The sequence below is a fragment of the Aquarana catesbeiana genome, linkage group LG02, assembly GCF_042186555.1.
Source record: "Aquarana catesbeiana isolate 2022-GZ linkage group LG02, ASM4218655v1, whole genome shotgun sequence".
Taxonomy (NCBI): domain Eukaryota; kingdom Metazoa; phylum Chordata; class Amphibia; order Anura; family Ranidae; genus Aquarana; species Aquarana catesbeiana.
Genome location: NC_133325.1, coordinates 180183254 through 180207159, shown reverse-complemented (window position 1 = coordinate 180207159; position 23906 = coordinate 180183254). Strand labels below are relative to the sequence as shown.

The following is a 23906-nucleotide window of genomic DNA, read 5'->3' as shown; positions in this document are numbered from 1 at the left end:
ACAGTGTCACACTCTCTCTCTCTCACACACAGTGTCACACTCTCTCTCTCTCACACACAGTGTCACACTCTCTCTCTCTCACACACAGTGTCACACTCTCTCTCTCACACACAGTGTCACACTCTCTCTCTCACACACAGTGTCACACTCTCTCTCTCACACACAGTGTCACACTCTCTCTCTCACACACAGTGTCACACTCTCTCTCTCTCACACACAGTGTCACACTCTCTCTCTCTCACACACAGTGTCACACTCTCTCTCTCTCACACACAGTGTCACACTCTCTCTCTCTCACACACAGTGTCACACTCTCTCTCTCTCACACACAGTGTCACACTCTCTCTCTCTCACACACAGTGTCACACTCTCTCTCTCTCACACACAGTGTCACACTCTCTCTCTCTCACACACAGTGTCACTCTCTCTCTCTCTCACACACAGTGTCACTCTCTCTCTCTCTCACACACAGTGTCACTCTCTCTCTCTCACACACAGTGTCACTCTCTCTCTCTCACACACAGTGTCACTCTCTCTCTCTCACACACAGTGTCACTCTCTCTCTCTCACACACAGTGTCACTCTCTCTCTCTCACACACAGTGTCACACTCTCTCTCTCTCACACAGTGTCACACTCTCTCTCTCTCACACAGTGTCACTCTCTCTCTCTCTCTCTCTCTCTCTCTCAGTGTCACTCTCTCTCTCTCTCTCTCTCTCTCAGTGTCACTCTCTCTCTCTCTCTCTCTCTCAGTGTCACACTCTCTCTCTCTCTCTCTCTCAGTGTCACTCTCTCTCTCTCTCTCTCTCTCTCTCTCAGTGTCACACTCTCTCTCTCTCTCTCTCTCTCTCAGTGTCACACTCTCTCTCTCTCTCTCTCTCTCAGTGTCACACTCTCTCTCTCTCTCTCTCTCTCTCAGTGTCACACTCTCTCTCTCTCTCTCTCTCTCAGTGTCACACTCTCTCTCTCTCTCTCTCTCTCTCTCTCTCAGTGTCACACTCTCTCTCTCTCTCTCTCTCTCTCTCTCTCTCAGTGTCACACTCTCTCTCTCTCTCTCTCTCTCTCAGTGTCACACTCTCTCTCTCTCTCTCTCTCTCAGTGTCACACTCTCTCTCTCTCTCTCTCTCTCTCAGTGTCACACTCTCTCTCTCTCTCTCTCTCTCAGTGTCACACTCTCTCTCTCTCTCTCTCTCTCTCTCTCTCAGTGTCACACTCTCTCTCTCTCTCTCTCTCTCTCTCTCTCTCAGTGTCACACTCTCTCTCTCTCTCTCTCTCTCTCTCAGTGTCACACTCTCTCTCTCTCTCTCTCAGTGTCACACTCTCTCTCTCTCTCTCTCTCTCTCTCTCTCTCTCAGTGTCACACTCTCTCTCTCTCTCTCTCTCTCTCTCTCTCTCAGTGTCACACTCTCTCTCTCTCTCTCTCTCTCTCTCTCTCTCTCTCTCAGTGTCACACTCTCTCTCTCTCTCTCTCTCTCTCTCTCTCTCAGTGTCACACTCTCTCTCTCTCTCTCTCTCTCTCTCTCTCTCTCTCAGTGTCACACTCTCTCTCTCTCTCTCTCTCTCTCTCTCTCTCTCAGTGTCACACTCTCTCTCTCTCTCTCTCACCAAGCAGTTGTTTTTGTTTTTTTATTTGATTACTGCATTGGTGTCAGTTTGACAGTGTGGTAGGGCAGTTAGTATTTGCCCCCTTTTAGGTGTAGGGTACCCCCTAATGAAGTTTTAACCCCTTGATCACCCCCTGTGTTTTTTTTTTTTTTTTTTTTTTTTTTTTTTTTTTTCCCCGGCGATTGCGGAGGTGAGGGGGAGGGCATCCATTCGTGGCCCCCTCACGATCGCTCCCAGCCAATGTGATCATTCCTCTGCTGCTGTATGCTAAACAGCAGCAGAGGAAGTTGCGTCATCTCTCCTCGGCTCGGTATTTTCCGTTCCGGCGCCGAGGAGAGAAGACATCAATGTGAACGCACTCACATACACCAAGCAGTTTTATTTGTTTACAGCATTGGTGACAGTTTGACAGTGTGGTAGGGCAGTTAGTATTAGCCCCCTTTAGGTCTAGGGTACCCCCCTAATGAAGTTTTAACCCCTTGATCACCCCGTCACCAGTGTCACTAAGCGATCATTTTTCTGATCGCTGTATTAGTGTCACCGGTGATGCTAGTTCGGCAGGTAAATATTTAGGTTCGCCGTCAATGTTTTATAGCGACGGGGACCCCTATATACTACCTAATGTTTTAACCCCTTGATTGCCCCCTAGTTAACCCTTTCACCAGTGATCGCCGTATAACTGTTACGGGTGACGCTGGTTAGTTTATTTTTTTTATAGCGTCAGGGCACCCGCCGTTTATTACCGAATAAAGGTTTAGCCCCCTGATCGCCTGGCGGTGATATGCGTCGCCCCAGCCAGCGTCAGGTTAGCGGCAGTACCGCTAACACCCACGCAGCATACGCCTCCCTTAGTGGTATAGTATCTGAACGGATCAATATCTGATCAAATCTATACTAGCATCCCCAGCAGTTTAGGGTTCCCAAAAAACGCAGTGTTAGCGGGATCAGCCCAGATACCTGCTAGCACCTGCGTTTTGCCCCGCCGCCCAGCCCACCCAAGTGCAGTATCAATCGATCACTGTTGCAGTATCAATCGATCACTGTCACTTACAAAACGCATAACTGCAGCGTTCGCAGAGTCAGGCCTGATCCCTGCAATATATATATATATATATATATTTGTGAACTGGCAAGCACCAGCAGCCTAGTACACCCCGGTCGTAGTCAAACCAGCACTGCAGTAACACTTGGTGACGTGGCGAGTCTCATAAGTGCAGTTCAAGCTGGTGAGGTGGCAAGCACAAGTAGTGTCCCACTGCCACCAAGAAAACAAACGGGCCCGTCGTGCCCATAGTGCCCTTCCTGCTGCATTCGCCAATCCTAATTGGGAACCCACCGCTTCTGCAGCACCTGTACTTCCCCCATTCACATCCTCAACCAAATACAGTCGGCTGCATGAGAGAGGCATTTTCTTTATGTCCTCCCGAGTACCCCTACCCTACACCCCCCCCCCCCCCCAAAAAAAAATGTAGTGTCTGCAGCAAGCGCAGATATAGGCGTGACGCCCGCTATTGTCCCTCCTGTCCCTCCTGTCCCTCCTGTCCTGACATTCCTGGTCTTTGCATTGGTGAATGTTTTGAACGCTACCATACACTAGTTGAGTATTAGCGTAGGGTACAGCACTGCACAGACCAGGACACGCTTTCACAGGTCTCCCAAGATGCCATCGCATTTTGAGACCCGAACCAGTTATAAAAGTTACAAAAAGTAAAAAAAAAAACACAAAAAAAATATATAAAATGTCGATTTTGTTCTCTCTATTCTGCTTTTTTACTGTATTCTATTCTGCAATGTTTTATCATGTTTGCTTTTCAGGTATGCAATTTTTTATACTTTACGGTTTACTGTGTTTTATTGTTAACCATTTTTTTGTCTTCAGGTACACCATTCACGACTTTGAGTGGTTATACCAGAATGATGCCTGCAGGTTTAGGTATCATCTTGGTATCATTCTTTTCAGCCAGCGGTTGGCTTTCATGTAAAAGCAATCCTAGCAGCTAATTAGCCTCTAGACTGCTTTTACAAGCAGTGGGAGGGAATGCCCCCGCCCCCACCGTCTTCCGTGTTTTTTCTCTGGCTCTCCTGTCCCAACAGGGAACCTGAGAATGCAGCCGATGATTCAGCTAGCTGACCATAGAGCTGATCAGAGACCAGAGTGGCTCCAAACATCTCTATGACCTAAGAAACCGGAAGCTACGAGCATTTTATGACATAGATTTCGCCGGATGTAAACAGCGCCATTGGTAAAGCATTTTATCACACCGATCTTGGTGTGGTCAGATGCTTTGAGGAGAGATCTAGGGTCTATTAGACCCCAATTTTTTCAAAAGAGTACCTGTCACTAACTATTGCTATCATAGGGGATATTTTACATTCCCCGAGATAACAATAAAAATTATAAAAAAAAAAAAAAAAAATGAAAGGAACAGTTTAAAAAAGAAGATAAAGCAAAAAAATAAAGAAAAAAAAAAAGCAGCCCCCCCCCCCCCCCCCCCCCCTGCTCTCGCGCAAACGCAAGCGTCGGTCTGGCATCAAATGTAAACAGAAATTGCACCATGCATGTGAGTTGTCACCGCAAAGGTCAGATCGAGGGCAGTCATTTTAGCAGTAGACCTCCTCTGTAAATCTAAAGTGGTAACCTGTAAAGGCTTTTAAAATGTATGTATTTTGTTGCCACTGCACGTTTGTGCGCAATTTTAAAGCATGTCATGTTTGGTATCCATGTACTCGGCCTAAGATCATCTTTTTTTATTTCATCAAACATTTCGGCAATATAGTGTGTTTTAGTGCATTAAAATTTAAAAGTGTTGTTTTTTTTCCCCAAAAAATGCATTTGAAAAATCGCTGCGCAAATACTCTGTGGGGGGAAAAAAATTAAACGCCCACCATTTTAATCTGTAGGGCATTTGCTTAAAAAAAATATATAATGTTTGGGGGGTTCAAAGTAATTTTCTTGCAAAAAAAATAATTTTTCTATGTAAACAGTGTCAGAAAGGGCTTTGTCTTCAAGTGGTTAGAGTGGGTGGTGTGTGACATAAGCTTCTAAATGTTGTGCATAAAATGCCAGGACAGTTCAAACCCCCCCCCAATGACCCCATTTTGGAAAGTAGACACCCCAAGCTATTTGCTGAGAGGCATGTTGAGTCCATGGAATATTTTATATTGTGACACCAGTTGCAGGAAAGACAATTTTTTTTTTTTTTGCACAAAGTTGTCACTAAATGATATATTGCTCAAACATGCCATGGGAATATGTGAAATTACACCCATACCACATGTGTGACTTTTTGGGAGCCTAGCCGTGTACGGGGCCCCAAAAACCAAGCACCGCTTTCAGGCTTTCTAAGGGCGTAAACTTTTGATTTCACTCTTCACTGCCTATCCGTTTCGGAGGCCATGGAATGCCCAGGTGGCACAACCCCCCCCCCCCCCCAAATGACCCTATTTTGGAAAGTAGACACCCCAAGCTATTTGCTGAGAGGTATGGTGAGTATTTTGCAGACCTCACTTTTTGTCACAGTTTTGAAAATTGAAAAATTTTTTTTTTTTCTTGTCTGTCTTCATTTTCAAAAACAAATGAGCTGCAAAATACTCACCATGCCTCTCAGCAAATAGCTTGGGGTGTCTACTTTCCAAAATGGGGTCATTTGGGGGGGTTTGTGCCATCTGGGCATTTTATGGCCTTCAAAACTGATGGGTAGTGAGGAGTCCCAGCAGCTGGATGTATTTTGGGGTGCAATTCCCCATATGTCCATGGCCTGTGTGAGCAATATATCATTTAGTGACAACCTTTTTGTAATTTTTTTTTTTTTTGTCATTATTCAATCACTTGGGACAAAATAATATTCAATGGGCTCAACATGCCTCTCAGCAATTTCCTTGGGGTGTCTACTTTACAAAATGGGGTCATTTGGGGGGGGGGTTTGTACTGCCCTGCCATTTTAGCACCTCAAGAAATGACATGGGCAGTCATAAACTAAAAGCTGTGTAAATTCCAGAAAATGTACCCTAGTTTGTAGACGCTACAACTTTTGCGCAAACCAATAAATATATGCTTATTGACTTTTTTTTTTTTTTTTTTCTTTTACCAAAGACATGTGGCCGAATACATTTTGGCCTAAATATGACTAAAATTGAGTTTATTGGATTTTTTTTTTTTTTTTTATTTTCTGTCTTTTTCCATTTATAGCGCAAAAAATAAAAACCGCAGAGGTGATCAAATACCATCAAAAGAAAGCTCTATTTGTGGGAAGAAAAGGACGCAAGTTTCGTTTGGGTACAGCATTGCATGACCACGCAATTAGCAATTAAACGACGCAGTGCCAAATTGTAAAAAATGCTCTGGTCAGGAAAGGGGTAAATTCTTCCGGGGCTGAAGTGGTTAACATTTCTGTTCCCTATAAGTAAGCACCCCCTCTGTGCCCCAAGGCCACCCTTTTTGTGAAGCCTATTAGAACCTTGTGGCTCTAATCACGTGGTTAAACGCCCCCAAATGGACAGGCCGCCACTGCAGAAAAGTCCAAACTAGATGGGTAAGATCATCTATTTTAATGTTTAACCACTTCAGCCCTGGAAGGATTTTCCCTCTTAATGACCAGGCCATTTTTTGCGATATGGCACTGTTGCTTTAACACACTTGCGCAGTCATGTAACGCTGTACCCAAACCAATTTGAATTTTTTTTGTTTTGTTGTCCACACACACCTTTCTTTTGGTGGTATTTGATCACCTCTGCGGCTTTTATTTTTTGCGCTAAAAAACAGAGCGACCATTTTTATTTTTTTTTGCAATAATATATAAACATATTCATCAGTTTGGGACGATGTGTATTCTTCTACATATTGGTAAAAAAAAATCACACTAGCTGTATATTGATTGGTTTGCGCAAACGTTATAGCATCTACAAACTAATGGGATAGATTTAGGGACTTATATTTTTTTTTTTTTTTTTTTTTTTTTTGTTTTTACAAGTAATGGTGGCAGTCTATATTTTTTTTTTTTTTTTTTTTGCGGGATAGCGGCAGACAAATCTGACCCCAAATGACCCTTTTTGGGGACCAGTGACATTACATTGATCAGTGCATTTTTTTTATAGCACTCATCAATGTAAAAAATGACACTGGCAGGGAAGGGGTTAATAACACTAGAGGGCGATCAAGGGTTTAAGTGTTCTAACTGTAGGGGTGGATGGGCTCACTCAAACATGACAGATTACTGTTCCCGATCATTGGGAACCGTAGATCTGACATGTCTCCTGTCAGAACGGGGATCTGCGAGAGCGCCCGCAACTGCGCGAGCCGCCATACAGGTACGGCGATTCGCCCTGCCGAGCTGGTCGGCAAGTGGTTAATGATGAGATTTAATGTTTTTTATTGTGTGTGTTTTACAGCCAAATCAACCAGAGGATGACAAGGATGAAGCAACAAACATATATGACCTTATGGCAACTGTTGTTCATATCTTGGATCCTCGTACAGGTGGCAGCTTGGTAGCCCATGTCAAAGTAGGAGAGACATACCACCAAAGAAAAGAGGTGAGTGTTCAAAGTTACTGCTCAGTCAGGTATAACATAGCGTGTGAAACTGTTCCCTTGTATGAATGCAATACATTTTTTGGGGGTCTGTTCAAAGGTAAGTTTAAAAGAAAATATTTTTGTCTGTAGCCTTGGAAAAAGGCACAAAGCTCTACCTCCCTAGCTTGCGCTTTTTTTTTTTTTTTTTTTTTTTTTTTTTTTTTTTTTTTTTTTTTTTTTTTTTGGAAATTTTAAAGTAATTCTTATGGTCAAATTTTAACACCTTTCCGGGCCTTTGGTCCTGAGTGAACGTTGTATGACGTCTCACAATGGTGCCTCTTGCGGGGCAATTAAAAAAAATATATATATTTTTTCCTCCATACTGTCACCTGTAAGTGTCCCTGATCACCGCCACACCAGTTATAACACTGTAGTTCACTGGTATGTTAAAAGTGAATTTTTTTTTTTTTTCCAAAATATTGTCAAAGTTACGACTTCAAAAAAATCGCTATGCCTCTTACTACATACCTTGGACTGTCTACTTTCCAAAAAGGGGATATTTTGGGGGACATTTATACTGTCCTGGTGTTTTTGAGCCTCAAAGTCTAGAATGTCAGTATACACTAAAAGTATTGGGATACCTGCCTTTACACGCACATGAGCTTTAATGGTATCCCAGCCTTAGTCCGTAGGGTTCAATATTGAGTTGGCCCACCCTTTACAGCTATAATGACTTCAACTCTTCTGGGAAGGCTGTCCACAAGGTTTAGGCGTGTCTATGGGAATGTTTGACCATTCTTCTAGAAGTGCATTTGTGAGGTCACTCGCTGATGTGGACGTGAAGGCCTGGCTCGCAATCTCTGCTCTAATTCATCCCAAAGGTGTTCTATTGGGTTGAGGTCAGGACTCTGGAAGCCAGTCAAGTTCCTCCACCGCAAACTTGCTCTTCCATGTCTTTCTAGATCTTGCTTTTGTGCACTGGTCCAAATCATTTGCTAGAGGGGGGATTCTGGTCTAGGGTCGTTTTTCATGGGTTGGGCTTGGCCCCTTAGTTCCAGTGAAGGAAACTCTTAAGGCATCAGCATACCAAGAAATTATGTACATGTCATGCTCCCAACTTTGCGGGAACGGTTTGGGGCTGGCCCCTTCCTGTCAGCGTGACTGCACACAAAGCATGGTCCAAAAAGACCATTATTGAGCGAGTTTGGGGTGGAGGGACTTGACTGGCCTGCAGAGTCCTGACCTCCACCCGATAGAACACCATTTGGGAGAAATTCGAGCAGAGACTGCAAGCCAGGCCTCCTCATCCAACATCAGTGCCCCCCCATCCCAAAGCACCTTGTCCCCATGTTGATGGGGACAAGGGCCTCTTCCCGACAACCGTGGGCTGTGGTTGTGGGGGGGTCTGCGGGCAGGGGGCTTATACGAAGCTGGAGTCCCCCAGATTTTCCCCTATGTGATTGAGATGGTTTTTGACAAGTCCTTTATTGAAAGTAAAGCATGTCCCTCTTGGCTCCAACGTGTTTTCTTCCTCCCAGTCTTCTCCCTCTGCCGCTGCTTACTACTCTTCCGCTGGGCCTCCTCCAACACTGGTTCCTGCTGTTGTCGCCTGCAAGTTCTTGTATAGCCATGGCACATGGCTATCCGGTGACATCAGTTTGCCATGCCATTCAAAAAATGCAAGTTTTTACAGCTCTATTATGCAAAGAACATGATCCAGAAAAGCCACTGTCTTGTCTGGGCCAAAGCTTCTGTTGCAAAGTGGAACACTGTTCTGTGGTCAGAAGAATCAAAATCTGACATGGTTTTGGCAACCATGGGTACTGTGTCCCCCAGACTACAGAGGAGAGGGACCTTCCAGCTTATCAGTGCTCAGTTCAAAAGCCTGCATCTGATTGGGGGTGCATTGGTGAGTATGGAATGGGCAGCTTGAACATCTGGAAAGGTACCATCATTGCTGAAAGATGTATTCAGATTTTAGAGCAGCATATGCTCCCATCCAGACAAGGCCTCCTTTCAGGGAAGGCCTCCCATATTTCAGCAGGATAATGCTTAACCGCATACTGCGACTGTGTTCATAAGCGGATTCTACTATGAAGCTATGCTGAGTGGCCTGCCTGCAGTCCAGACCTTTCACCAACTGAAAATATTTGGCACTCCTTGAAATTAAGAAGACCAAGAAGGCCTAGAACTGTTTAGCAGTTAGAATTCTATATCAGATCAGAATAGGACAACCTTCTTCCCACAACTCCAGCTACTGGTTTCCTCAGTTCCTGGATGTTTTCAGAGTTCTTAAATAAAAAAAAAATAAATAAATTGTACATCCTTGTAAACATGGCCCTGCCCCAACTTTTTTGAGACCTGTTGCTGCCATCAATTTCAAAATGGCCCTTTTTTTTTTTGGTAAACTTTCTCGTGTGCGTGTGCGTGTGCGTGTGCGTGTGTGTGCGTGTGTGTGTGTGTGTGTTGTTATTGTGAATAAAATATGGGTTTGAGGTTTGCAAATCGTTGCGTTCTGTTTTTATGTAGATTTTGCACAGCGTCCCAACTTTTAATTTGGTTGTAATTCACACAGTGCACTCATGGTGGGAGGGAAGTATGGCCAGCTTAATACAGGGCCTGAACTGCAAACCTGAACATGTTAATGACTTTGGTCAGCATTTTATATAAATGAAACCACAAGTTGAACTTCCTTCCAATAAAATTTAGATTGTAAGATCTTGTTGGCAGTCCTTTCCAAATTTCTTTTCAGTCTTACAAACTGCAAAAAAAATCGTTTTTGTAATGATTAATGTGCTTTACCACTTGTCAACTGTTTGTTTTTTAGGGTGTGACACATCAGCAGTGGTATTTGTTAAATGATTTCCTTATTGAACCTATTGATAAGGTAAGATCGTAGTATACAGGCTTTTTTTTTTTTTTTTTTTTATTAATAGTGATTTGAATCCATCTAACCACCTCAATGTATGTGTCCAATTTTCTCCTCTCAGTGTGAAGCTGTCCAGTTTGATATGAATTGGAAAGTTCCTGCTATTTTATTTTATATCAAGAGAAACGTAAATTCCAAATACAACTTGACAAGTAAGAGGAGACCATTTTGTGTTATTAAATGTTCAATCGTGTTTTTATTTTTAAAGCCTTTTGTTATCCCTAAAAAGATAAAGATCCTGTTCCTTTAACCACTTGCCTACCAGGCCAATTCTGACATTTTCTCTCCTAGATGTAAATTATTTTTTTTGCTAGAAAATTACATGGAACCACAAAACATATGTTAGCAGAGACCCTAGAGAATAAAATGGCGGGGAGAACGGACGTCCTCTCTCATGGCCAGTAAGAACTATCAAGCGGCTGAAGCCGCTATGATCTTGTGTAAAGAATCGCCTGCTGAAAAAAATATCTGCATGATGTCTGTAGCTGCAGGCGTCATTCAGTTATCACTGCTCAAACCCAATGTCATATGATGGGTAGGAAGCGGTTAAAGCATTTTATACAGCACGGTGCTTGTGCTGTGTATTTTGGCCTCTGATCCTGACAGTTTCTACCCTCCCCTCTGTATGCTGACCACGATATATCAGGGCTGCTGAGCCCTGACACCGTTGGTGTACGTGCCTCCATCATACCCTGCCCCAGGTCATCTCTCACTATTGCTGATCTGTTCCTCTCCCCTCTGCTTGAAAACTGATAATCGGCCACTAGCCTTTTACACATTGACCTGGGCTGTTATGCTTATCTGCAGTTAAGAACCCGATTGAAGCCAGTGTATTACTAGCAGAAGCTTCTCTTGCTCGGAAACAACGAAAGTGCCATGCCACGTTCATTCCACTGCTGCTGAATGAGATGCCACAGGCAGGAGAACTAGTGGGGCTGGATGCGGAGTTTGTTACACTCAATCAGGTAACTTTCAGCATTTTAACATCAAATGATTGCTTGCACTTGTGGCTTTGAAATCTGACTGGCAGCTTGGTAGCTGCTGCAGCTGCTACATCCTATGCTAAAGGAATGACACTTGAGTTGATGACAGGCAGAAATGCATCTGTTACAGGATAAAAAAATCTCTATTAAAAGTGCACTCCTGGCAACTTATCTAATCCTTGAGATGCATGCAGGGATCAAAGCCTTCCCGATCAGTACTTTTAATCCAGGTGGTGCTGCACTCTGCTAGTCCCTTTTGGTAGCTAATCTGCTGATCTGATCACCCCTGCTTGTGATGCAGGAAACTTCCAAACTCAACTTCGTAGTCAGTGATAGGATGCTTCTGGATCTTATAAACTCTAATCCTATCACCATATTAACCTTACCTTATTATTGCCAGCACTTCTCCGTTCTCCACACCCAGATTCTATACAGGGAACAATGTATATAAACTTGACCCAACACAGATGATTAGATCTACTGTTAGATCTATTGGTTCTGGTACAGCATATTTGTAATATACATTCATGATATAACCCACCAATGGGATATCACCAATCCAAGCCATCCCAAACACCTCCCCCCATGTACATGTAGTTATTCATAGTACTAAACCAAGACACCCATCTTATCTATAGAAACACTTCTAACTTCAGAGCAACAATATATTTAAAGGAGTAATAACCCAAAACAAGAAATGTATATTAGTGGGGCTCTAACCCACCTCTTTTGTCACGACAACTGTTGACAATTACAATCCCTGCTGCCCTAATACCCTTTAACATCAACCTGGATTGCTCCTCCCACAAATGTGCTATTATCTTAAACATGTATAAAATGGAGAACAATAAACGCATCAGAATTAATAGCTATCAAGATCTCAGCTGTATAGCGATTGTCCATGAAAAATAAAGGGGAGGGGCTTGACGGTCCATAAGCAAGAGGGGGGAGGGTGGGGGTGCATGACCGTCTGTAGGTAACGAAAATTAGTCCTCAAATATAAAAACACAATGTTTCTTTGTATGGCTTATGAATTGTCCATAAAATATCTAGTACACAAAGTCCAATTCACTTCCTTAAAGCGGAGGTCCGCCCACCGCTGCATAAATTAAAAGCCAGCAGCTGCACATTCTGCAGCTGCTGACTTTAAATAATCGGACACTTGCCTGTCCTGGAGTCAAGCGATGTCTCACCGCAGCTGTTTCCATCAGCTGTCAGGTGCTGCCGCCTCCCTTGCAAGTAAGGGAACCTGGCAGTGTAGCCTTTCGGCTTCACGCCGGGAACCCTACTGCACATGTGCAAGGCTCCGCTGCTCTCTCCTACTGGCTCAGTGGCCGGGGAAGGAAGGTTGAGGGAGCCCCGTGGTGAGGTCAATACCCACAGCCGAGGCTTCCGGAAGTGGGGACAGCATACCTCTGAAAGACAGGTATGCTGTCACCCCTAACCCCCTCAAAACTTATAATTATACTTGTTCCTCTTATACCTCCTTTTTTTTTTTTATATTTTGTTTACTTAGGAAGAGGCCGAGCTTCGAAGTGATGGGACAAAGTCTACTATAAAACCCAGTCAGATGTCAGTGGCTCGAATTACATGTGTAAGGGGACAGGGACCTAATGAGGGTATTCCTTTCATAGATGACTACATCTCCACCCAGGAACAGGTCAGTGTATTATGCGCTCTTTCTAGAAGTATGAAAGGCTTGTTTATCTCTGCATACTAAAGCAATCAAAGTGCACTAAATGAGTCTGTTCTCTTGCAGGTGGTGGACTATCTGACACAATACTCTGGAATAAAGCCTGGTGACTTGGATGCAAAGATCTCATCCAAACATCTGACAACACTTAAATCCACATATCTTAAGCTTAGGTTCCTCATTGATGTAGGAGTCAAGTTTGTGGGCCATGGTCTTCAGAAAGATTTTCGAGTGATAAATCTGATGGTATGATTTTTGTATACTACATGGTAGGGCAGTTGGGCCAAAACTTTGGGCTACTGAGCTTTGTATACCTATTCTAAACATGGATAATACAAACTAAGCATATGTTGTTGGGGTAGCATGGTTACTGTTGGTGAAAACGACATGTTAAACAGAACGTCCAAAGATAAGCGGCTGAACCTGCATACAGATCTTTTTTTTCATACATTATGGGACACAGAGTTGGGCTAATTTTCATTACCTACTGGGTTATACGCCATCCCTAGGTGAATGGACACTGGTGGACAAAGTCTTTCACAGGAAGGGAGTCCCTACATAACCTCTCCCCATACAGGAAGTACGTCAGGTTTTTTTTTTTTTTTTTTTAACCAATGTCTGCAAGGTGGATGGGCACGTTTGTTTGAGCTCTGAGCTCCAGGTCTCTAGTCCCACCAACGGTTCTTAAATCAAGGGATTGACAGATCAGATCCATTTGACACAGGCTCTGTATGCTTAGATAAATGGTACCCAAGCCTTGCAAAGAAGACACAAGATCCTGCGAGGTTTTGCCTGAAATGAAAGCTCTGGGAAATGGAACCTGCGAAGTGGAATCCTGGACACCACAGTGCCAAGGCATTCCTGCAGGGTGCTATACAGGTCCAAGGGAGTGGACCCTAAACATGCAAAGGGTACCCAGTCCTTGAAGGTCCTCAAGTGACAGGAACCAGCCATGATGAGTGAAAATTGGGCTCTTAGTTTCTAAGCTGCCTTGTGCCTGGACGGGTAAGTGAAAACCCCCTTATTTACTTATTGTGGGGTGTTCCCAGTGATTGTAACAATCAGTCAAGCTAGCTATAGGCAGGACACCTGTGTGCTGTGACCATATGGGGGAGTTTTGGGCTAGCTGTGTGTTTGCAAAGAGTACCTTCCCCCCCCCCCTTGTGTCTGGCTGTTTTTTACCTGTATGATGGCACACAACGGTGTACCATTTCGCCTTGGTTCACCATGGTGTACATGCATTTGCAACACTGCCCTCTATTAAAAAAATAGATTGATTTCATAAACTATATGTACGTGGGTCTTGGTACCACTAATTCATTGGTGGATGTTCCCTGTTGGCTGTGGGCCACCTACCAGTCTGGGCAGAGTCTCTGGAGCCTGTTGGGAGGTGCCTTTCGGGTGTATATATATATATATATATATATATATATATATATATATATATATATATATATATATATATATATATATATATATATATATATATATATATATATATATATTATAATATATGGGAAGCTGAAGGATGCAACACTGCAGGGCTCTGAGGAAGGTTATTCTCAAACGTGTCAGCTGGCCGTGACCCCTGTAATCTCCTCTGTTGCGTTCTGGAGTCTATTGTCACCTTGACCAATTGATATCACCTGGAGACAATTTGTATCACAAATTTTCATCTATACATTTGAGTAGTTTCCTATTTTATTTCTAATAAAATTTACCTAAGGATAATGCACAAGGTTGGTGCGCCCTTGTTTTCTTTCCTCTGAGTGCTAGGATACCCCTATCCCTGAGGGCAGCAAGGCCTGAAGCATCCATTACGAGATCCAGTCCATCTGGTGCTCGTGCGCAAGAGTTTTTTTTGTTTTCTGCTATCAAAATAACCTAGTTGTATCCCCTAAAAGACCAGAGGCTTCCGGGCAATCTGAGCCGCTGCGCCTTTCTGGTATTGTGCCAACAGTCAACGCTGCTGCTTCACCCTTTATCCCCAAGGACGAACTGTCCTCGGCCCTAGCCGGGTTAGCGCACAGGATTGCTGGCATGATTGCTTTTATGTTGCATCTTGCAGAGGTTACTGAGCCCCCCCCCCCCCCCCCCCCAGTCCTTTGAGGTCCCCAAGGCCTCTTCAGGCCGCACAGGCTTTCCTTACACCCACTGACAGGATTTTTGTTCCTCCCCAAGAGGTTTTCCCTTTTATATTCCATGGATGAAAAGTTTAAGTGGAGCATGCCAGCCGTAGATGCAGCAGTCTCTTCCTTAAGGCAGAACTTTACTTGTCCGGTGGATAACGCACAGGACTTCAAAGACCTGTTGACAAGAAACTGGAGTCATTAATTTAAACGGCAGTATGTGAACTGCATAATGGCTTATTAAAGCGGGACTACACTGCATCTGAGCACCACAAAACTTTTTTTTATTTTGAATATTTTAAAGCAAACTCATCCATCTCCATCTATCCATGTCTGCATGCTTTGTTACTGAAAAATCTTTCAAAAACGCTCCCTTGCATTACTGCCCATGGCCATCTTGAATAAAGGCTGATGGTTAATGTAGCATTTACATCCTGGATTCCATCTTCCCTTAGCTCAGGCAGGAGGGTGTGCTTAGCTGAGGAAACCTCTTCTCTCCTGAGAACTCCTTAGATGTATGACATTTGCCTAGGCCTGGAAACCTAGAAGAGGGAAAGGTAAAAAAAAAAAATAAATGTGCTTTCCTATCTATTTACTAATGCTAGCAGCAGCATTAAATATTCCATGTTGACTGAGTGAAGTTCCACTTTAAGTAATTGGACATTCTCAAATTAACATGGCGGCTTGCATAATGTCATAAGATTAGCAAATTGAAGTGTAAAAAAAGCAAGCCTTCAAACCCAATTTCTTTGACAAAATCAAGATTTGCGCAAAACTTCAGTTGCCTCTCTCCATCTACTGATGTTTTCACGTTTCATGTTTCTTCAATGAAGGCAGCCTTTGCTTCATGCATTATTCATTATATAATTTGCTGTTTTAAACTTGGTTTGTTGCTGGTTTAATTTAAAGGAATGGTGCTACTTTTAATGCTCATTGTTTACTAGATATGTTGGTAGTATTAAGGTTCAATTTCAATAGGTAAACCTGTAAGGTGCCTATGTTTGCTAGGTCTGTATAGATGGCAGGGGGAATGTATGAGCTGTAAACTAAGTGTGACATTTGAGTGTGGGAACATACAAGGCAGATCCTTTGAACTGTCTGATCAATATACCAATAAATGCAGATTTTTATTAGCATTCAGCCATGGGTAAAATTATTTGTATTGGCCTGAATTTTTGTTTTCATTAGTTAAACATGACAGACTGATTTTGCTTATTCCCTGCAGGTGCCAAAAGATCAGGTGATTGATACAGTATATTTGTTTCACATACCACGCAAACGTATGATCTCTCTCCGATTCTTGGCATGGTATTTCCTTGGTAAGCATTGCCCTTGTATTCCGCTCTAAATTCCCACATCCACCTGTAGTTGCCATATTGGGGGGGTCCAGGTCTCCTTGTTGCTCTCTTCATGTGTTTAATATTGAATACTGCTCATGCTGTAGTGAGACTCCATGGTGTGAGGTTGTAGATCTGGAAAGCACAGTAGGAAAATCTTGCAGTTGGTGCCCTAGGGTATGAATAACAAATCGGTGATTGTCAGTTAAGTAAAATATCAAGCTATACATTTCTGTATGGAGACTCTCTGATCCTAACTACTACAAAGTGCTCAGTGACAGAAGTTTATGTTGCATTTCATTCTCAGTCTCCTCTTGTATAATGTTTTATATAGCTAGATTTTAAGACTCTGATGCTAGACGCACACTGTTTTATTTACATTGTCCCTTCTCTTTCTGTATGTGGATGATGGCACTGTAACGCAACCACTTCGGCCCCGGAAGGATTTACCCCCTTAATGACAAGGCCATTTTTTTGCAATGTTGCACTGCGTCGCTTTAACTGACAATTGCAGGGTTGTGCAACAATGTACCCATACAAAATTGACTTTTTTTTTTTGCGCTATAAACAAAAACCAACAATTTAAAAAAAAAAATTTTTTTTTTTTTTTTACTTTCTGCTAAAATGTATATCAAAAAATATATAAAACAAATTTATCAGTTTAGGCCGATATATATTCTACATATTTTTGGTAAAGATCGCAATAGGCGTATATACAAGATTTAGGGACTTTTATTTCTTGTTTTTACTGGTAATGGTGGCGCTCTGCAATTTTTTTATTTTTTTTTATTTTTTTTTTTTCTGGACTGCGACATTGCGGTTGACAAATCTGACCCCAAGTGACACTTTTTTGGGGACCGACCAGTGCTGTAAAAATGACACTGGCAGGGAAGGGGTTAAGTGTGTTCCTTTGGTGTGTTGTAATTGTAGTTGGGATGGGCTGCCAGGAACATGACAGATCGCTGTTCCCAATCACTGGGAACAGAAGATCTGACATGTCATTAGGCAGAATGGGGAATCTCCTTGTTTACATATTCAGTTCCCTGTTCTGCCTCTGTATACAGCGATCGCCTGTTGCTGGCGGACATGGCATTTGTGAGCAAGCTCCCGCGCGCTATCCTCCTTGCACAGACTGATGTACGGGTATGTGGGTTTGTGCAGTAGAGCGGACCTGCCGCAGTATATCTGCATTAGCTGGTCGACAAGTGGTTAATATAATCGATGTACAGTACAGCTGTCACATGACACAGATCATTCCCAGCCTGTCTACAGGGAAACCGAAGCATGAGGAGTTTCTAGTCTTATGCTGCTGTTCACAAAATAAATATACTGTTTTAAATTGGCATAGAAATATATATTTGAAATCAAATCTCTATTTTTTGGCAGTAACATGTGGGCAGATTTATGCCAATCCTAGCCTTTGTCTTAGAATAAGTGGGAGGTGATTCCTCCATCAATCTACATGTAATATCTCGCCCCCATTGTGTTTAGATGGTTAATGGGCATGGAGGAGGGAGGAACAGATCTGTCATTTACCACTATTTATTCACCCACATGTTTGACTCTATAGTCACATGGGCTGCTCAGATGTGATGGGGAGGAAATGCTCAGCATAGAAACTCATTGAAAACTGAGCATGTGCAGAGTGGACTCCACAGCTGGAAAATCCCTAACTGGATTGGGGACATGAACAGAAGGTTGTGACAGAACAGCAAGATCATCCAGGTTTTCTGCAGAAAACGAATCTCCTAGTAAATGATTATGAACAGCATGTAATAGTTTTTGTGTTTTTATGATGTGGGTTTAGTGACACTTTTAAAGGAGCATTTGGGTAGCTGGATTGCTTATACAAAGGAAGCTTGTACTAGGAATATGAAAGCTGCTATTGCTGCACCCTCTTAAGAAGGCTGTCAAACTAACTTTGAACAAGTGGTCAGATAATTCTGACTCCACTTGTTGCATGCATTTTCTAGGTCTGTGATAGAAGCCAGGCCTTTGGCAATTTCAGGTCTGCAAATGCTGCTTAGAATTTTACAGGGCTTACAGAAATATATAATGTAGACAGTACTGAGTACTTCTTTGCTGTGTGGCAAACTATTTAAAATGGTGTCTGTAAAGGCAAATGGGTAAAAAATCTGTACATTTTCCTGTGGTTTTTATCCCTTTTGAAGATGCTTCAAAAATTTTATTTTTATTGTGTAGGGTTTTGCATAGCTACTAATTGCATTGTAGGCCTAAAATGAGAACATGGGGGTTAAATAGGCTCTTGAAGTAGCATAGTACACAAGACAGCTCTTTGTATTGGATCAGCTTTTTTTTTTTTTTTTTTTTTTTAAATCTTTACAATCTTTCCCAGACAAAGGGATTGCATAAGCTCATTATGGTTTACAGGCACATCAAGGGGACAGATGCTTCTTGATTGGATTACATAAAATGCTGCCTATACACGTGTTTTCTGATACTTTAAATATTCTCGTGTGTGTGTGTATTTCATTCCTCAATGTTAGGACATTTCTCCCTAGCTGCATTTTGTAAGTTGGAATGTTTTAGATTTTAAATCTTTGAAAGTCTCTGATCAAGATGATACATTGTTGTTTCATAGACCTCAAGATCCAAGGCGAGACGCACGATAGTATTGAGGATGCACGAACAGCACTACAGCTTTATCGCAAATACTTGGAGCTAAGTCGCAATGGAACTGAGCCAGATAAGTTCCGAAAAGTCTTGAAGACCCTTTATGAGAAGGGTCGGAAGATGGACTGGAAGGTTCCGGACCCGGAGAGCCAAAACAGCCCAAAAAGTAAAGTCAGCGTGATTCTTCTTGACCCTGACCCCAGTGATGACATCACATCACTTCAGTGACTTGCCCTTTCCCTCTCTTGACTGACAACCTACTGCTGCTTTCTTTAACTGACACTCTTTATCAAATTTCTTCCTGACTACTTTTATGAAAGACTGGCTAAGAACTTTTTTTATGATGTGATTTTTTTTTTTTAAGTATCTTGTGCTGATCCTTTGCGGTCTTAGCCGTAATAGAACAATTTGTAGAAAAAATTATTTAAAATGTGGTTTAGTGTTTAATAATTTTTCTCTTTGGCCTATACAATGATCTACAGCAGCTCCATGACTCAGTAATCGCCAACTTATGAGAATGTGCTGTAGGCAAATGTTCAGTTCGTACTAGAAAATTGTTTTGGGGCAGCAAGGCCTATACAAATGCAAAGGTTTATCTGATAAGCCAAATCTTTATTCATTACATGCAGAATGCATTGAATGAACTCCCGGAATCTTGATCGCCTACAATACAAAAAAATATTCAGATCCATAATGATTGACATCACTATTCAAATTCTGCTTTAGTAGTCATGCTGTCACACATATTTAAATTAAACACTGTAGTATGTAGTGGCTGTTTAATGTGGGGGCTAGATACCTGTGCAGGGAGATCCTTTGGTGATATACCCCAACTCAAGGTTATACACAGTCCAACTGTGTGGCCGGCTGATCAGAGCCCAGATTGCCTCTGATCGCCTCTGGCTTTGGAGAACCAGAGCGACGTCATTGCGTCACTTCCAGTCTAGGGTGGAAGTAAATGAGTTGTTTTTTTTTTTTTTTTTTTTTATCTTTTTGCTTTTAAAGGTAAAGGAGAGATTTGGTCTTTTTGACCTGAGATCTCTCCAGAGAGGACCCCCCCCCCCCCATGCTCGCGTGCAGATGCGAACGCATAAGTCGTGCATGAATATGTAAATAGTGTTCGAACTGCACATGTAAAGGTATCGCCACAACCGTTCGTGTGGGAGCAATAATTGTAGTACTAAACCGGTAACCTGTAAACCTTTTTTTTTTTTTTTTTTTTTTTTTAAGCGTCGCCTATGGAGATATTTAAGTATCGTAGTTTAAAATTACACACAGTTGTGGAATGACGACAAAGCATAAAATGTTGGGTATCTATTTACTCGGCATAGCATTCATATTTGAAAGTGTTCATGGATTCATATCCATTAAAGTGTGCTTGGTTTTTTTTTTGTTTTTTTTTTTTTGTTTTTTTTGCAAAAAAAAAAAAAAAAAACTGCGTTTGAGAACGCTGCGCAAATGCCATGTGACATACAAAATTGCAACAGTCGTCATTTTATTCCTTTTAGGGTCTCTCCATAAAAGTTTGGGGGTTTTCTAGCAAAAAATACTGTTTTCAACTTGTACACAAAGTGCTAGAAAAGGCTTGGTCTTCAAGTGGTACAAGTATTCCCATACCAGAGATGTGCCCCGTACACATGATCCAAAAACTGGATGACAGATCATCCGACTCTCCCCGCTTGCTAGTTGCAAGTAGAAACTGAATCGTACGAGCATTTGCGAGTGACTGAATAAAAATTCGGAAGTGATGTCATGTGTTGTAGCGTATTTGAGTTGTGTTTTCAGACAACTGTACTGATTAAACAAAATCGTACACTCTGGTATTGTACAAGAGAAATGTTTGTGCTTGTACAATCAGATATTGGATGAACTGTCGTGATCAGCTATCGAAAGCTGTGTACGAACGATCAGATTATCATCCGATCTCATTGAAAACTATATTTTGTACGATTTTTCAAATTGTGTACGGGGCATGGTGTAATACCAGGTAGATGGATCTCGTAAAATTTGTTGGAACATAATTCAAGTTCCTCAGGATAATTTTCTTCCATGCAGGCTGTAATGTAATGTTGAAGGGTCTGGTTCTCAGAGCTGTGGTTTTCTTCAAACCACCAGCTTTTTTTTTTTTTTTTTTTTTTTAGGACTAACCTAATGAACAGCAGAAACTTTAAGATTTAGGTGCAGTTGATGCATTTGCAGGCTTACATGGCAGCTGAAAACAATGCAGAGCTGTGGATTGCTGCTGATTTGTACCTCAAAGGTTAAGTCCTGCTTTATGTGATTCACTTGTCAGGCTGTGGCTGAGTTGAGATGCGTTTGATGTAATGTTGGTATGTTTCTCACACAGATATGTGCACATCTGTGTTTTTTGGGTGTGGGTTTTTTTTTTTTTTTTTTTTCATGTTTCCTGACTGACTTATACTTTTGGACAACTGCCTCTTCTTCCTTTTTACTTTATTTTTTTTAAATCCTATATGACAAAGCCTTCGATAGTGTATTTAACAGACCAAAAGAGCAAGCAAGTTTTTGTTGTTGGGGTTTACATACACTTTAATGTTTAACAGGATAATTTGAGCAAACGGTGGTGTGCAAGCTAGGTAATGGGGACAGAAGCTTTACCACTCCTAATCTCTGTGCTGTCCTTGACCTGGGCCTAGGTTATACTGGTTGAAATTACTAAAAATAAATTGGGTAGTTTACAGAGGTGGGTTTGTCCAGGGTGGACATCTCATTAACAAAGTCCAGACCCTTGCATGTCCCTTTTTAACTAACTTTTATTGTCACAAGCCTGATACTGTAATTATAGAAGTATGTATTTTGTTGTATGTGTCTCTTGATAGTTGTAATTATGATGTGCAACTTTAGGTTTTTTTTTGTTTGTTTTTTTTCTTTTGGCATTCGATACCAATTATATAAGACTTTGTACCTAACCATCTTCAATTCTGTTTTATCCACAGATGCGCCTGTGTATTCTGCTATGGTGGGACTTTAGTGTCCTTTGTTTTTTTTTAATTTCTTTTTATGAATTTGGTAAAGTGGAAATGACTTTTCATGTACTATTTTTATTGTTTTTATTTGTAATGAATTGTGAAGCCGTTCTGTGAACGCAAGCACATCATATTTTAATAAAAGCAAGTCCTAAATCTTATTATGCCTTATGTATTAATGCAAATAAATGCTATGTGCCTGTAGTCTCTGCCAGGTGTGTGTGCGGTAAGTGAAAGTCAAAGACACCCCTCACCAGTCTGATAGTGAAAAAGTTGTGAAGGAAACCTCAAATTTATCCTGTTGATCAGAGAGCTGTTGGTATGACTTGACAATCTTTAACTTTCCCACTCGGGTAGAAGTAGCATGTTGTGTTTGTTACCAGCTGCCCCATGCTCTGTAGAAAATTTTTACCAAAAGAAGTGCTGTGGATTAGCTGATATCTGGAAATGAGCAATGTAAAGAACTGCCTCCACAATTCCTCCCAATTCTCCCCATCAAGGCCTTGAAAAACTCTGCAGGCAGACAAGGTGTAGATTTACTCATAGTAACATAATTTGGGCCAAGAGTGGCTCACTTTATTGGTAGCACTGCCCTCACTAATTAGATTCCATGTCACCATAACACATGACAGGGTAAAGCCCCATACACACTATCAGATTTTCTGCAGAATTTTTTTTTTTTTTTTTTTTTTCCCTTCAGATTTCCTAAAACCATATAATGAGATCAAACCTTAGTTTCAATTTGTATGCAATAAGGCAGGCCCTTGCACTACATACTTTTGGTAAATCTAAAGACAAAAATCGGCAGAAAATCTGATAGTGTGTATGGGGCTTAAGACTGGAAGTCCAATTGGCATGTGTGGCTTTATTTCAGTTGCTTCCAAAACTAGTAACGATTAAGTGCTCATAGTAGTGTGAAACCCATCTACCAGGCATCTGGTCTTGTGGTGTCACTTCGGGATGTCGGAATAAAAATTTTGGATTACATTGTGGTGTGCAGCCTAGTCTTCCTTTTTGCGTATTGTATCCGGAGACGAGACGAGCCGAGGCATGCACCCATCATCCATTAGGCTTACCTACCTCACCTGGAGTGGCAAGCCTTATTTGTCCTACTCCAAAACTAAGTCGCTTACTACAACCTCAGGTATTTGTCTTCAACTTGTATAATGCAGTGTATCCAGAAATAATTAATCCTGGCTTAGCTTTGACAGACTGTTAGGCTGGCACTTTGGAAAGCAAGATTTATCTGAGATTCCCACAGATGTACCGTATACCTCACGGCATGGCTGATTAAGACAGTGTGCTGTTGAGAAGACTGCAAGTTTAGATAGCTTTATGCTTCATTCTTCCATGGGGTACAAGCTGTGGCTAGAATTTATGCAGGTGATGAACGTTTAAAATAGTTCTAAAGGGACAAGATTTTCTACTTCATGCATTCTCAGTATTAAGGTAAAAAACTTGAGTGCATCTCCCAACCTTAGGTTTACCTGAGCTCAATCTTGATTCAACAATGTGCCTGAGAGCAGCGTCTCTCTCTCATTGGCTCAAACCACAGTAGGAGCCATTGGCATGGTGGGCACTCAGCAGGAGACTCCAGAAGAGGAGGATCAGGGCTGTTCTGTGCAAAACCATTGCACATCAGGTAATAGAAGATGTTTCTTGGTTATTTAAAAAAAAAAAAAAAAAAATTACAATCCCTTTAATTTAGAAAAGAAGGGCTGTTTGAGGGGGAAAAAATACAGCCCAATTAAAGCCTTTAACTGCTTGGCGTCCAGTGCACACTGATGTACGTCGGCAGAATGGTGCTGGTAGGCAAAAGGGCGTACAGGTACGCCCCCTTTAAGAGGCGGTGTCTTTGACCGCCGCAGGTCCCGCAGACTCTGTCCACCGGATGCCCACGATTGTGTCACGGAGAGGAAGAACGGGGAGATGCTTTTGTCAACAAAGCATCTCCCTGTTCTGCCTAGTGACAGGACAGTGATCACAGTGCTCTCATCGAGAGCTGTGATCACTGTCCTGTGTTGAAGTCCAGCCCCCTAACAGTTAGAATCACTCCCTAGGACACACTTAACACCTTCACTGCCCCCTAGTGGTTAACC

At 42.1% G+C, this 23906-nt stretch overlaps 1 protein-coding gene across 2 annotated transcripts in view; it reads left to right on the top strand.

The window, feature by feature from the left end:
- PAN2 (poly(A) specific ribonuclease subunit PAN2) overlaps positions 1 to 21968 on the top strand; it is a 71131-nt gene extending 49163 nt beyond the window's left edge. The window contains exons 18-26 of one of the 2 annotated variants that reach the window (XM_073613950.1): positions 6993 to 7136; positions 9943 to 10002; positions 10106 to 10196; positions 10852 to 11009; positions 12544 to 12687; positions 12787 to 12966; positions 16075 to 16168; positions 18789 to 18986; positions 21778 to 21968. In XM_073613950.1, coding sequence (XP_073470051.1) covers positions 6993 to 7136; positions 9943 to 10002; positions 10106 to 10196; positions 10852 to 11009; positions 12544 to 12687; positions 12787 to 12966; positions 16075 to 16168; positions 18789 to 18986; positions 21778 to 21812 — 1104 coding nt within the window. In that variant the 3' untranslated portion in view covers positions 21813 to 21968. Of the gene's footprint in view, positions 1 to 6992; positions 7137 to 9942; positions 10003 to 10105; positions 10197 to 10851; positions 11010 to 12543; positions 12688 to 12786; positions 12967 to 16074; positions 16169 to 18788; positions 19629 to 21777 lie in introns of those variants that run through there. The other variant, XM_073613949.1, reaches the window with a different exon arrangement.
- The last annotated feature ends 1938 nt before the right edge of the window (positions 21969 to 23906 follow it).